Here is a 14,353-nt window from a genome sequence, read left to right as displayed (position 1 = left end):
CCCTTAATAGTGTCCCTTTGAAAAACTGCCAACTCTCCTCAGTTGTTTTTCCCCTCAGTCTTGATTCCCATGGGACCTTACCTATCAGATCTCTGAGCTTACCAAAATCCGCCTTCCTGAAATCCATTGTCTCTGTTTTGCTGTACTCCCTTCTACCCTTCCTTAGAATTTCCAGCTCTATGATTTCATGATCACTTTCACCCAAGCTTCCTTCTACTTTCAAATTCTCAACGAGTTCCTCCCTGTTTGTTAAAATCAAGTCTAGAACAGCTTCCCTCCTAGTAGCTTTTTCAATCTTCTGAAATAAAAAGTTGTCTGCAATGCGGTCCAGGAACTTATTGGATAGTCTGTGCCCCGCAATGTTATTTTCCCAACATATATCTGGATAGTTGAAGTCCCCCATCACCACCAAATCTTGGACTTTGGATGATTTTGTTAGTTGTTTAAAAAAAGCCTCATCCACCTCTTCCACCTGGTTAGGTGGCCTGTAGTAGACTCCTAGCACGACATCACCCTTGTTTTTTACCCCTTTTATCCTAACCCAGAGACTTTCAACACTTCCATCTCCTATGTCCATCTCCACCTCAGTCCAAGTGTGTACATTTTTAATATATAAGGCAACACCTCCTCCCTTTTTCCCCTGTCTGTTGTTCCTGAACAAACATCCACACCACATTCCAAACAGATCTTTCAACGTTCCAATTAGTTGAGTCTATCATTTTAAGGCATGTTTTCCCATCTTTTAATCATTCTCATGGTTCTCTGAATATTCTCCAATTCACCAACATCCTTCTTGAATTGTAAACACCAGAAATGAACACAGTACTCTAGGATCCCAGGATCTCTTTAGCTCTTTTGGACACAGTGTTGTACCTGGAGCTCATGTTCAGCTCATTATCCACCAAGAACCTCAAATCTGTTTCAGAATCACTTCCTTCCAGGCTAGAGTCTCCCATCCTGTAAGTATGGCGTACTGTCTTTGTTCCCAGATGTATACATTTACATTTGGGCATATTAAAACTCATATTGTTTGGTTGCACACAGTTTACTAAGCAATCTAGATTGCTCTGCATCAGTGACCTGTCCTCTTAATTATTTACCACTGCCCCAATTTTTGTGTCATTTGCAAATTTTATCAGCAATGATTTTGTTTTCTTTCAACAAGATGTAAAATAGTGTAGGGCCAGAGGCATGGATGGCAAGAAGGAGGGAGAGATTGGGGCCGGGGAGGCAGGGGGGATGTATGTGAGTAGCCATAGCAATGGGTGTGATGGTGGGAATGTTGGAGCAGTGTCCAAACTGTTTGAGGGTGAGGAGAGGCGGAGCAGGGGAGTCTAAGCAGTTGGAGGCAATATGGAGACGTTAGAATTGGGGGAGGGTCTTGGTACAATGCAGGAAAGAACGGAGTGGAAAGGAGGGGGTTGGAGCTGTGCAGTGGGGAAGTTAGTGAAGCTATACTTGCTCCCCTTCCTCTTACACTTCACAGCAGAGTCTTAGTCTGTGAGGCACTCAGTAGTTCGGGACCTGGCTACTTCAGAGAGCACCTTATCCTCCATGGCTCCGCAGCCACAGAGACAATGCAGCTGGACAGAACCACAGTTAGGCTGCCCAGTGAGGATGACAGCCAGGATTCTGGCATGGAGAATGCTCTACAGACCACCCTGCTAAAAAGATCACACTGCCATTGTTGAGATCACCCCTGATCTGTGTAGGTTTGTATCCCACAATCATCACAGTACTATCTGCATACTTCTAACCCTATTTTCCTCAGCTTTCACACCCATACCTTGCCTTGCTAGTCTGCGTTTTTTAAAATCCAGTTTACACAGAACTTTTTGCACTACTGTATTTACACCCATGCCAACTGTCTCTGCTGGGACATTGTACAGGCATAGCTAAACCCCATGTATCGCTAGAGCCTATGTTTGTAAACTGGTCAAGGAATATCAGCCTGTTATGGCAAAGGCTCGTGTCAGTCGGCATATAGGATAGGGCTGGGTTGTGAGGGGCTTGGAAGCTCTTTCCTGTCATGACATGCTGAACTTGCTGGTTTGTGTCTTTCAGACTTCTGGGACACAGCTGGACAGGAGAGATTCCAGAGTATGCATGCATCCTATTACCACAAGGCCCATGCTTGTATCATGGTAAGGCCATTCTTCTGGCTTTTCATCTGTATGTGTAAAGGATTCCTGGCTGGTAACAGAACCTGTTTAGTATGCATCCTACACATTACCTTTAATAATGTTACTCCAAGTATAGCCTCTTAAGGCCAGAGTGGCTGAACTGGAGGAGCGAAGGGAGACGGAGAGGTGCACAGAGGAGACTCTCCAGGACACAGCAGAGCGGTCCTACCCCCACCCTCTGTGCTGCTGAGGAATATGAAGGTCTTGGGGAAGGAGAACATCAAACTGGAGTAGATGGAAACAATCCCATAGTTGGGACCCTCCTTTCAGATGATGCCATGGTATCTTCTCACACTGAGGATATCTCTCCAAGGGAGGGGACCCCAGTTATTGGAAGAGACTGGTAATAGTAATGGGGGATTTGATTATTAGAAATATAGATAGTTAGGTTTGCGATGACCAGGAGAACTGCATAGTAAATTGCATGCTGGGTGTGAAAGTTGCAGATCTTTCAAGACATCTAGACAGATTTATGGGCAGTGCTAGGGAGGAGCTGGTGGTAATGGTTCATGTGGGTACCAGTGACATAGGGGAAGGTAGGCAAAAGGTTCTGGAGGTCACATTTAGGCTGCTAGGTAAGAGACAAAAGTCTAGGACTTCCATTGTCTGATATGCTTCCAGTTCCAAGCAGAGAGCCAGGTAGACAGGCATCACTGCAGGGTCTCAATGCATGGATCAGACAGTGATGCAGAAATGAGGGGTTTAGATTTATTAGGAACTGCGTAACCTTTTAGGAAAGGAGGAGCCTATATGGGAAGGATGGGCTCACCCTAAATCAAAATGGAACCAGGTTTCTGGCACTTAAAATTAAAAAGGTCGTAGAGGAATTTTTAAACAAAGGGCTGGGGAAAGTTGAAAGGTGTGGAGGAGAACATGGTGCAGACAGAGACATTCCTTAGGGGAGGATCTATTAATGGGAGTTCTCTATGTCCTAGTAAAAAAGTTCATAAAGTACAGGTAGAAGCTTAAGAGAAACAGTCAAATGAAAGAGAGTCCCACTCGGTTACATCACACAAAGGCAGACAATTAAATATTGACAAATTTTATAAGTGCCTATAGACAAATGAAAAAAGTCTAAATACTAAAATGAGTGAACTTGAGTGCCTGGTATTAAGTGAGGCTATTGATATCACAAATACTTGAGGGAATGATGATAATCAATGGGACAGGGTAATACCAAGGTACAAAATATAAAGGAATGGCAGAGTAGGTCAGGCTGGTTGGGGAGTGGCACTATATGTGACAGAAAGCACAGAGTCAAATGTAGTAAAAGTCATAAATGAATCAAACTGCCATAGAATTTCTGTGGATAGTAATTCCATGCTAGAATATTAAGAGTATAGCAGTAGGAATATACTGCCGACCGCCTGACCACAATAGTAATGGTGATTTATAAAATGCTCAGGGACTTTAGAGAGGCTATAAAAACTGAAAAGTTAATAATAGGATATTTTAACTATCCCCATATTGACATGTCACCTCAGGATGGGATGCAGAAATAACATTTTTAGACACTATAAATGACTGCTTCTTGGAGCAGCTAGTCCTGGAACCCACAAAGGCAGAGCCAATTCTTGATTTAGTGGCACACAGGATCTGGTCCAATGGGTATACATAGCTAAATCACTCAGTAATAGCGACCATAATGTATTGAAAATTAACATCCTTGTGTGGGGTGAAATACTAAAGAAGTCCACCTCTGTAGTATTTAACTTCAGAAAGGGGAACTACACAAAAATGAGGAAGCTAGTTAAACAGAAATTAAAAGGAACAGTCACAAGAGTGAAATGCCTGCAAGCTGCATGGAACATTTTAAATAACACCATAATAGAGGCTCAAATTAAATGTATACCCCAAATAAAAAAATAATAAGAGGACCAAAAAAAATGGCACACAGCTAAACAACAGAGTAAAAGAAGCGGTTAGAGGCAAAAAACCTTTCTTTAAAAATTAGAAGTCTGAAGAAAATAGAAAGGAGCATAAACTCTGGCAAATCAAGTGTAAAAGTATAATTACGCAGGCCAAAAAAGAATTTGAGGACCAACTAGCAAAAGACTTAAAAGTATTCTTTGCTGTAGTTTTTAAGTACCTCCAAAGCAGGAAGTTTGCCAAACAATCAATGGGGCCACTTGACAATCAAGATGCTAAAGGAGCACTCAAGGAAGACAAGGCCATTGCAGAGAAGCTAAATGAATTCTTTGCATCTGTCTTCACAGCAGATGATGTAGAGGAGATTCCCATACCTGCACCATTCTTTTTAGGTGACAAATCTGAGGAACTGTCCCAGACTGAGGTGTTGAGAGAGGAGGTTTTGACACAAATTGATAAACAGTAGTAGTAAGTCACCAGGACCACATGAGATTCACCGAAGCGTTCTAAAGGAACTCAAATAAGAAATTGCAGAACTAGTAACTGTGGAATGTAACCTATCGCTTAAATCAGCCTCTGTACCAGATGACTGGATGATAGCTCCAGGAACAATCCTAGCAATTACAGGCCAGTAATCCTAACTTCAGTACTAAGCAAAATGATTGCAACTATAGTAAAGAACAGCATTATCAGACACATAGATAAAGATGGTTTGGGGGAACAGTCAACATGGCTTTTGTAAAGGGAAATTGTGCCTTACCAATTTATTAGAATTCTTTGTGAAGGTCAACAAACTTGTAAACAAGGGTGATCTGGCTGATACAATGTACCTGGACTTTCAGAAAGCCTTTGATAAGGTCCTCCACCAAAGGCTCTTAAGCAAAATAAGCTATCAGGATATGAGGGAAGGTCCTCTCATGGATCAGGGACTGATTAAAAGACAGGAAATAAAGGGTAGAGATAAATAACCAGTTTTCACAGTGGAGACAGGTAAATAGTGGGGTTCTCCAGAGATCTGTACTGGGGCCAGTGCTGTTCAACATGTTCATAAAGGATCTGGGAAAAGGAGTAAACAGTGAGGTGGCAGATTTTACGGGTGATACAAAATTATTCAAGCTAGTTAAGTTCAATGCAGACTGCCACGACTTACAAGGGACCTCACAAAACTGGGTGACTGGGCAACAAAGTGGCAGATGAAATTCAGTGTTGATAAATGCAAAGTAGAGAACACTGGAAAACAACTGTACATCCCAAAGAATGGGGTCTAAATTATCTGTTACCACTCCAGAAAGATCCTGGAGTCAGTGTGGATCATTCTCAGAAAACATCTGCTCAGTGGGCAACATCAGTCAAAAAAGTGACAGACTCATTAGGAGGGGGATAGATAATAAGATGGAAAATATCATAATGCCACTATATAAGTCATGTTGTGCCCACACCTAGAATACTGTGTGCCATTTAGGTCCCTCCCATCTCAAAAAAGATATGTTAGAATTGGAAAAGATACAGAGAAAGGCAACAAAATGATTACGGGTATGGAACAGCTTCCAGATGAGGAGAAGTTAAAAAGACTGGGACTGTTCAGGTTGGAAAAGAGACAACTAAGTGGAGATGTAATGGATGTTAATAAAATCATGACTGGTGTGGAGAAAGTGAATAAGGAAGTGTTATTTACCCCTTCACATAACACATGAACCAGGCGTCACCTGATGAAATTAATAGGTAGTAGGCTTAAAACAAACAAAAGGATGTACTACTTCACCCATTGCACAGTCAACCTGAGGAACTCACTGCCAGGGGATGTTGTGAAGACCAAAATTATAACTCGGTTCAAAAAATAATTAGATAAGTTCATGGAAGATAGGTTCATCAGTGGCTATTAGCCAAGACTATCAAAGATGCAACACCATCCTCTGGGTATCCCTAAGCCCTTAACTGCCAGATGCTGGAATTGGACAACGGGATGGCTCGATAATTACCTTGTTCTTTTCACTCCCTCTGAAGCATCTGGCACTGGCCACTGTCAGAAGACAAGTTATTGAGTTAGATCAGTGGTTCCCAAACTGGGGTTTGTGAACAAATGTTACAGGGGTTCTCGGGGAAAAATTCCCTAATGGTGGTCAGAGCTGTTCCTAGGGACCCCGGGCAGCATGGGGCCAGCAGCACAGAGCCCCTGGACCTTCAAGAGCTAAGCAGATCAATGCAAGCATATCTATCACACTGAGGAGATTTAAACTTCAAGATTCCTTATAAGAAATGGAAAGGGAGTTGGATTTTTTTTGCTGTTTTTAAAATTAAATAGGCAGCTAGTGTTGTTTTTAAAATTATTATGAAGAACAAGTTTAAGCTTTGTTGTAACGTGTCTTGTTTGCCTGGACTGCTTAAGACCTGAATGCTTGTGTCGGAGGGACTCTTTGAGCTGGCTTCTTAAATAACTTCATGCTATTTCACATGATGAAACATAGCAGCCTTGTCTTATAACAGGCTTATTCAAGGTGATACAAGCTACGAAAGTGAGATCTTGGAAGAGTGTTGCCGTTTTCCTAATGTAATAAAAATACTGTAATGATAAATAATAATAGTGTGTAATAAGCATGTCTTAAAAACAAATTTTATATTTCCACGTCACTGCTTTTATAATTTATACTCGGATAAATCCTGGAAATATTCATTTTTAGGAGGGAGTTCACAAGACTTGATATTTTAGTGAAAGGGGTTCACAGGTTGTTAAAGTTTAAGAACCACTGAGCTAGATGGACCTTTGGTCTGACCTAGTATGGCCATTCTTATGTTCTTACATAGTGCTGTAAATATTTCCTTTCCTGGCTTGCTGTTGACAGTCCTTCCTATACTGTTCACCTGTTCCTTCTCCCATCATTGTTTAGCTTTAGCACCTTTCACCTTTCCTTGTAACTCCGTCCCTCCACCCCTTTGTATTTCTGTTGTTTGCTCAACTCCGTCCAATTCATGAATAGCTTTCCAGTAATATCATGCCCAGAACAGGATGCACTTTTCCTGGTGCAATCACATCAAAGCCATGTAGGGAGGTCTGTCCCTCTGTTGCTTTGTGACTCGGTGCCTTGGAGCTGCAGCACAAAGCTGCATTGGTCTATTCTGCAGGATTAGTGCCTTGTAAATTCATGTACCATTTGCTGCCTCCTCTCACTGCCTGTGTCTTTCAGCCATTGCTGCTTCCCATTGCTGGAGTTTCCTGCCCAGATGTGTTCCCTTTCCAGGCTTTAATCTCTTTACTCTCCTCTGTCCACACTGTTATTCTCAGCTCCTCTTAACTTAGCATCATTTGTAAAGCTCACTAACCCCATGTTGCTGACTCCCTTGTCTAGATCATTAATGAAGTTTGTAAATCAGACTGGGCCTGACACCTATCCTTACAGAGCTCATTAGACTTTTCCTCACCTTCCTCATTGTTAAGGGCGAGTACCCTCAGCACTATACAAGGCACGCTGTGCAGAGAGACCAAGAGGCTGATGATAGCTTAGTGCAGGAAGAGGGGCTGGTTTTATTTTTAAGGGCTTGGTGATAGTTTGCCATTTACCATAGCCTCTGTTTTACCACCTTCCTGCCAGTTGTCAGCCCCTAAGCCAATTGTAATTAATTCTGACACTGAGGTTCCATGGAATGCTGTATCAAACGTTTTGATCCAATCTAAATAATCTCCCTTCAGCATCTTCCCTTCCGGCACTAACTCTGCAATTCTGTGTGTTTAAAAAGAAAGGCAGTGGTTTTGCATGGTGGAATGAGATCTTTGCAAATGCTCAGCGCAGTGGGTTGCTCAGGGACTGTCCAGCTGCAGGCCTGGTGACAGGTGGCTCCTCCTTGGCAGGTGTTTGATGTGCAGAGGAAGGTCACCTACAAGAACTTGAATAACTGGTACAAGGAGCTGAGAGAGTTCCGCCCAGAGATCCCCTGCATTGTGGTGGCCAACAAAATTGATGGTGAGTGTTTCTGCCTCTTAGCCTTTCAGTGCTGTGGGATGGTCCTTTTGTGATATGGCTGAGGGAAGTGACCACCTGGCTGGTCCCAAGGGCTTCTTGGAGATGGGACTCCATCAGTCATATTTTACCTAGATAAAGTGCGGGCCTTTCACAGCATGTTTTTGCCTCTTGACTTTGTTTTGCTCAGAAAAAGAAACTGAAAACACACATTTGTTTTCAGCACAGACGTAAATATATAGCACAGTTAGCTGAGCTCTGCCCTGATATCCCCCAGTAACCTTCCTACCCCCTCCCCTAACAGCAACTTGCACCACACTGGCCAGCTGGCACAGCCCTCTTAGCTCACCAGGTTCCCTGACCTGGCTGCTGTTCATAGTCTGTATTGTGGAAGGACCCAGAGGCCCTATCCAGATCAGGCCCCTTTGTGCATAGGATGAGACTGTCCCTGCCCCAAAGAGATTGCAGTCTGCTTTGGGACAAGAATCAACAAGTGAGTGTGACAAACTGTGGAAAAGCAGTGGAGGGAGGGCAAAGGTGATGGTTCTATGCCAACACTGGTATGCTGCAAGTGTCCTAGGAGGTGAACCACTGTTAGCAATAGTGTGAAACGTTTGAAAGACATCCCTAGCACAGACAGCCATGCAGGCCTGGGAGCTGGGACAGATGACAAGTAATGCTCCATTGTTTACACTGCACCAGATGTCCCTCAGTGAGGTGAGAGTCCCTGTCGGTCTCTCTGTGGAAAGCCTTGACCAGCAACAAAAAGGTCCTTTTCCATCCTGTACTTCCTTGCTAATTGTTAGCTTAGCCTGCCACCCTTTGCAGGGACCTCTCGTTGTCAGGAGGCACCATCCAAACTATGCGGTGTATGAAGGGGGCCTTGCCAGCGAGATGCCCTCATGCAGGTTGCATGGATTCCTTCTCTATGCTGTCCCAGGGCATGCTTGGCCTGCTACCAGCAGTGATGGCTCAACAACTGCTTCTCCTTTGCTCCTTCAGCGGATATGAAAGTGACTCAGAAAAGCTTCAACTTTGCCCGGAAGTTCAATCTGCCCTTCTATTTTGTCTCAGCTGCAGATGGCACCAACGTAGTGAAGGTATATCTTGGCTATGTTAGGTGGGACTGGTGCCAAGTTGCATGGGGACATGAGAAGGAGCAGGGGTTCTTTCTGAGACAGGATGTTTCACTGGCTGCCTCACAGGGGTGGGGGGTCCCATTGCTGGGGGGTTGTCTCATGGCTGGTTTCTCTAGAGTGCTTTAGGGTTGGGGGGAAAGTCTTGTGCATTTACCTGGGGTTGGGCATCTCAGACGCCTCTCCCATTCCCAGAGTGACAAGTGCCCCTCTTTCTCCTCAGCTCTTCAGTGATGCTATCAAACTGGCCATTGCGTACAAACAGAATTCAGGGGATTTTATGGATGAGGTCATGCGGGAGCTGGAGGTAAGAGAGCCCTGCCTAAAGCTCGCCTCCCTCTTCTTAGTGGTTGCCAGCACCACACACCTTCCCTCACTAGGAAAAAGCCCCCAGTCCCAGCTCAGAGTGGGTGAGGCAGGCCCTGTGTTGGGAGCGTTGTGGGGATCCTGTACAGACAGTTCCAGATTAGGGGTGAGGGGATGAGGTGCTGTGCTGGGAGTGCTATGGTGGGGTGGGGAATGGCTGGTTCCCATTTGCTTCTCACCATTCCCCCGTCCTGCTCCCTTCCAGAACTTTGAACTGCAGAAAAAGGGAGAGGACTTGGATAAAGAGGAGAACTACCCTGAGGCGAAGCCCCCATCCACCTGAGCCCAGGCCTCAGACCAACCTTGTGCTGCCCCCTATCGCCCAGCTTCTTCATGGTTGGTCAGAACCATCACTCTCTGTCAGGGGAGAGCAGATTTCTAATGCACTGGCCGTGCTGGGAGCCTATGGCTGGGACCATCCCTCCCTGGGAGGGAGACTGTTTGGGCCTGATCTTCCTGGCCTGGACCCCATCCTCCTGCGCATCCGGGACACAGAAGGAACAAGAATACATGTGACTGCTGCCTGCCCCTGTGGGAGGGAAGGAGGGCATTTGCTGAGGTGTTGGGCCACTGCCTGCCCTGCAGGGAAGGGTCCTGCCCAGGTGTCTATAAGCAGAGCCCAGATTGAGAAAACCAACACTAAAGGATTGTTTTACAAAGCGTTGAGCCTGGGTCCTTCCTGCACCCAAACCATGTTTGAATAGCAGCCCTTCCCACTGCTGTTTCAACCCAGTCAGCTCTACCTCTCAACCCTCCCTAACCCCACCACCATACCAGCCCTTCCATTCCACCCCAATGCTTCTCTGGCTCTGTGTGCGCCACCCTTCCTCGTGCCCACTGTTCCAGCCCAGCTGGCTCTGTGTACCACCCTTCTCCACCCACACTGTCCCAGCCCACTACGAGCCATCCCCCCCTTCCTCGGTCCACCACTCTAGCCCAGCTGGCTGTGTGCAGCCCCTGCTCCTGTGTGGTTCTGGGCATGGCATAAAAGGCTGAATAGAACAGAGGCAGAGCTGGTTCTGTTGTGGGCACTGTTTTACTTCTGCGGTGAGGTAAGTGCTCAGTCTCCATCCACAAGGACAACGGGAAGGATGGGAGCTGCATGCTGGTACAGAGTCCTCTAGCGCAGTGGGCAAAGCATCAGAAATGGCCACTGTCCATCTCAGCCTCCGCTGTGCTCTGCTCCCCTCCCTTCTCAAGTCCCCTTTCCCTTCAGGCCCTGTAGGAACTCGTTCAGCTTCCTGAAGAAGTCAGACAGACTGCTGTGGATTGACAGGCAGAGGCCTGGCCTGGGCCTGGGCCTGGGCCTGACTTTCCCCAAGATCCAGTCATGAAAGTGCAGAGTGGAACTGTAGACTCCTGGCCTCTGTGCCTTGGCGCAGCCCAGCCCCCAACTGGTGACTCCAATAACCCAGAAGCGCTTTGACCTTTCCTCTGCGCACATGAGGGGGCCTCCGCTGTCGCCCTGCAGCAGGGGAGAGAGGTCTGAGGCAAAGCCAGCTCCTCACGGTGCATCAGGCTTGGCAGTAGGGGTGACTCCTTGAAAGAGGATTAAGGACCCACAACCCCTATGGCATCAGCCACTGGGAGACATTTGTCAGCTAGAGCTCAGAGGAAGGGGCTCACTCCCAAGGCCTGGCTAGCGTTGGCAAAGCCCTAGCACATGTTCCAAATGGGGACAATCTTGCAGTGCCCCCCACCCCTGGGAATGGACTGTCTAGGGGCTGCAGCCAGGGCTTCCCCAATCAGGAGTCAGCTGCATTTCGGTGTTAGCTCATAGCTGAGCAGTCAGCTCCCTCCCCTTCCTGCTCCCATACAGAGCCCTCTTGGGTACCACACCTCTGAACGCCGCCTCTATGCAGCGGCGCTGTGGCACGGGGCCTTCCTCCCAACTCTGTGTACCATGGGCAGAGTGTCTGCCTCACTGGCCCTGAGCAGTAGCTGCGCTCTTAATCCCAAGAGCGCCTGACCCAAATTGGGTCTCTGAGTCATTGACATTAAAGATAAAAACCGTCTATTGTGCCCCTCTTGTCCATTCCTGTAAGGTTTCCTGTGGCCTGTTCCTTAGTGTTCTGGCCGGTTCCATTGCTGAGGACACTTAAATGGGACTCTTCCCGCTTCCTTTGGGAGATTGCCACAGCCCAACGCAGCTCATTGTGGGCTCTACAATCCCCCTCCTTTTGCATAGCCTCCCTGGGGCTTTACACCCCTAATACAGTGACAGAGAGAAAAGCAGAGGTTTCCAGCTGAGATTACCCAGGAGATGGGCAAATGGAAGGAGTTCTGGTAGCAGGCAGACAGAGGAGAAGATTCCCATACCACCAGGTAGAGAGAGGCCAGTGCTGCTGAACAAGCAGAAGGACCGGGGCATGGGTTTTAAAATGGGGTGGGACAGTTTGGAAGGGACTGGGCACCAGTGGAGGAGCTTGGGGGTGGGCGAGGAGGAATGATGGGGTTGCACTTCCTTTTGTATGCCAGAAACAGCATCATCTGGGACTAAAGGAGACCATAGCCAAGGGTGCCAAAACTGTTCAGGTTGGAGGAGATGGGGGAGGATCTGGTGGGAAAGGAGAGGGAAGCAGAGCCCTGGGTAGGGATATTGAGGAAGAGGAGGCAGGGTCTCAGGTGAGGATTCCAGCAGAGCAGGGGAAAGTGAGAGTTCTAGGCAGGGATCCCAGAAGAGGGATTGTGAGGTCACAGCATGAGCATTTGAGTGGAGCTGGGGAGGAATCTGCAGTGAGAGGGCTCTGTCCTACGTACCTGGCAGCTGTCGACACCTCCTTGCTCGTACCCTGCACACAGGTTGTTGCTGGCGATGGCCCCGTTGTACCAGCGGCTGCTGTTACAGGTTGTGATGTCAAGGAGATGCACCTTGGCTTCCTGCAGGATGTCGGCTGTTTCCTGGGCTGCAGAGACATGAAGAATATTTACTGCACAGCTCTTAGCCCTATCTCCCGTTTCCCAATGCGCCACATGGGTGTGCCCCTCCCCCAGTGCCCAACCTTCACTCCGTCAGGTTTGTGGGAGCTGGTTCTGCTAATGCATCCCCTCCTCCTCTTCCCTTGCCTGGGCGGGTGGTTTGGATCCAGCCCTCGGTGGGCACATGCCCTTGGCTCAGTGAGGTGAGCTGTGAGGGCACTGGCACTGTCAGGAGGGGCAGCTGCTGTCTTTTCCCAGCAGCAGAGGCCTAGACCTTCAGGCTAGCCAGATCCCAGTCGTCCCAGCTGAGGTCACTGTGTCTCTGCTGGGACAGGTGCCCAGTTAGACTGATCAGGGAGCCTGGGGCTCTCACATGTCTCTTGCGTGACTCCCCAGCCGCTGATGTAGCAGTGGGACAGGTTCGACACCTCCACCATGGCATCGGGCAGGCAAGCGGGCTGTGCGTAGTCATTGCACTCGATTGGCTGGTCGAGCTCCAGTAGAGCGATGTCGTTGCTCTCCATGCGCGGCTCGTAGTGCTCGTGCTGCACCACTTGTTTGATGGAGCGCACCTGGGCCTCAGGGCCACGCTGGGATAGCTGGGATGCACCTATCACAACACGCCACTGCGAGAGCAGCCTGGAGACCAGAGTGGGAGTCAGTCACGGGGAGGAGGTGGGAGGGGATAGAGTGGCTCCTCTCCCGGCCAGTGCAGGGCCCCAGAGAGATGAACTGTTTCTGGGTGCATTGCACTGCCCTATTGTCTGAGGTACAGGAGAGAGAGCAGTAGCAGGGAGCCAGGTACAGAAAACAATGGCCAGCTGCTCTGACAGTGTGTTCTCCAGCCTGCTCTCACCTGGGGACAAGCTGTCAGTCAGTGCTCATGCACACCAGGGGCTCAGCCGAGGCTGTGTTGATGCCTGGCCAGGGAGCGGTGCCAGGCTGTGGGATAGGCCATGGTGCCCAGCTATCTCTCCCCATAAGGATCAGCCCCATGGCCTGGCCAGTTTCATGGCATTGCCCAGATGCCCTTCTGGCTTGCAAGTGCTGGGAGTACATTGAACAGTGGGTGGGTGGCCTGAGCTGATGGCCCCCTGCCTGGCCTGTGAGGGCCCCCCACCCCCAAGGTCACCCGTCTCACCTTCTCTTGGCTTTGAAGCAGTGAGCTGCTGTGAGGACCCAGCGAGTGCTGATGAGGGACCCACCACATGAATGCCGGGGTCCCATTCGGGTGGGGATCTGGACGCTGACGAGCCAGGGCCAGGCCCCTGGCAGAGCATCTACACCACCCACGATCCGCATCCCGCCGTAGCCAGACATCAGGGGGCGGCGCCCACAAACTGCACTGGAGACAGGTGCGTTACTGCCCTGCTGCCTGTGGCCTGACTGAAGGCAGTAGGGATTTGACACTTCCCCTCAGCTGACCTTTGCCCCAGCCTGTTTCTGTCTCACTCCCCAGGTCTTGCCATGCATCTTCTGTGTCATGCCAAATGCTTCTCCCTGGACAGAGCACGTGGGCAGCAGCAGGGCCTAGGAGCCCTGTGTGTTACCCACCCCATGTGAGATGGCCCATGGGATTTATATGCCAGGGCCTTATTTCTAACCGAAGAGGCACAGACGTCACCTGAACCTGGGTGTGACCCTGAGAAGGGGGCAGGAATCCCTGTCATTCAGGACAGCCTCATGTTGGGGAGAAGCCAATGCCCTTTGGTGCTTGGGAAGTGCCCCATCAGGGCCACTCTCAGTATTTCCTCTTATGGCCCAGGTGTCACTTACTCACAGCTGCCATTCATGCTGTGCATGGGCCAGACCAGGGTGTGGAACAGGAGGAGGGAGAGCAGCAGCATCTTCCACCGGAGCACCAGATGCCTGCATCTACGGAGACTTGCCTCACCACTCGTGACATCATAAACCAAGTTCTGGGCCT

At 48.5% G+C, this 14,353-nt stretch overlaps 2 protein-coding genes and 1 long non-coding RNA gene across 13 annotated transcripts in view; 2 read left to right on the top strand and 1 right to left on the bottom strand.

Moving 5' to 3' along the window:
- Positions 1-10,166, top strand: part of RABL2B (RAB, member of RAS oncogene family like 2B) — a 46,284-nt gene extending 36,118 nt beyond the window's left edge. For 8 of the 10 annotated variants that reach the window (XM_030541970.1, XM_030541540.1, XM_030541876.1 and 5 more), the window contains 5 exons: positions 2,065-2,144; positions 7,897-8,008; positions 9,008-9,105; positions 9,365-9,448; positions 9,713-10,166. In XM_030541970.1, coding sequence (XP_030397830.1) covers positions 2,065-2,144; positions 7,897-8,008; positions 9,008-9,105; positions 9,365-9,448; positions 9,713-9,790 — 452 coding nt within the window. In that variant the 3' untranslated portion in view covers positions 9,791-10,166. Of the gene's footprint in view, positions 1-1,486; positions 1,713-2,064; positions 2,145-7,896; positions 8,009-9,007; positions 9,106-9,364; positions 9,449-9,712 lie in introns of those variants that run through there. The other 2 variants (XM_030542227.1, XM_030542134.1) reach the window with 2 other exon arrangements.
- A 2,013-nt stretch (positions 10,167-12,179) lies between these two features.
- On the bottom strand, positions 12,180-14,341 carry LOC115639758 (acrosin-like). The gene is given in 5 exon segments (XM_030542750.1): positions 12,180-12,413; positions 12,800-13,065; positions 13,568-13,771; positions 14,203-14,285; positions 14,288-14,341. Coding segments are annotated over 5 exon segments (813 nt in total). The 5' UTR covers positions 14,336-14,341; the 3' UTR covers positions 12,180-12,201.
- On the top strand, positions 12,408-14,341 carry LOC115639911. 2 transcript variants are annotated; one of them, XR_003997782.1, is made up of 3 exons: positions 12,408-12,523; positions 13,589-13,781; positions 14,192-14,341. It is a non-coding gene; the product is annotated as an uncharacterized LOC115639911 (long non-coding RNA). The 2 variants fall into 2 exon arrangements; XR_003997779.1 differs by having other exon boundaries at positions 13,586-13,781.
- Positions 14,342-14,353: the final 12 nt, after the last annotated feature.

The sequence above is a fragment of the Gopherus evgoodei genome, chromosome 1 (genome assembly GCF_007399415.2).
Source record: "Gopherus evgoodei ecotype Sinaloan lineage chromosome 1, rGopEvg1_v1.p, whole genome shotgun sequence".
Lineage (NCBI taxonomy): Eukaryota > Metazoa > Chordata > Testudines > Testudinidae > Gopherus > Gopherus evgoodei.
Note: the sequence above shows the minus strand (reverse complement) of the source record. Positions and strands in the feature narration are given on the sequence as shown.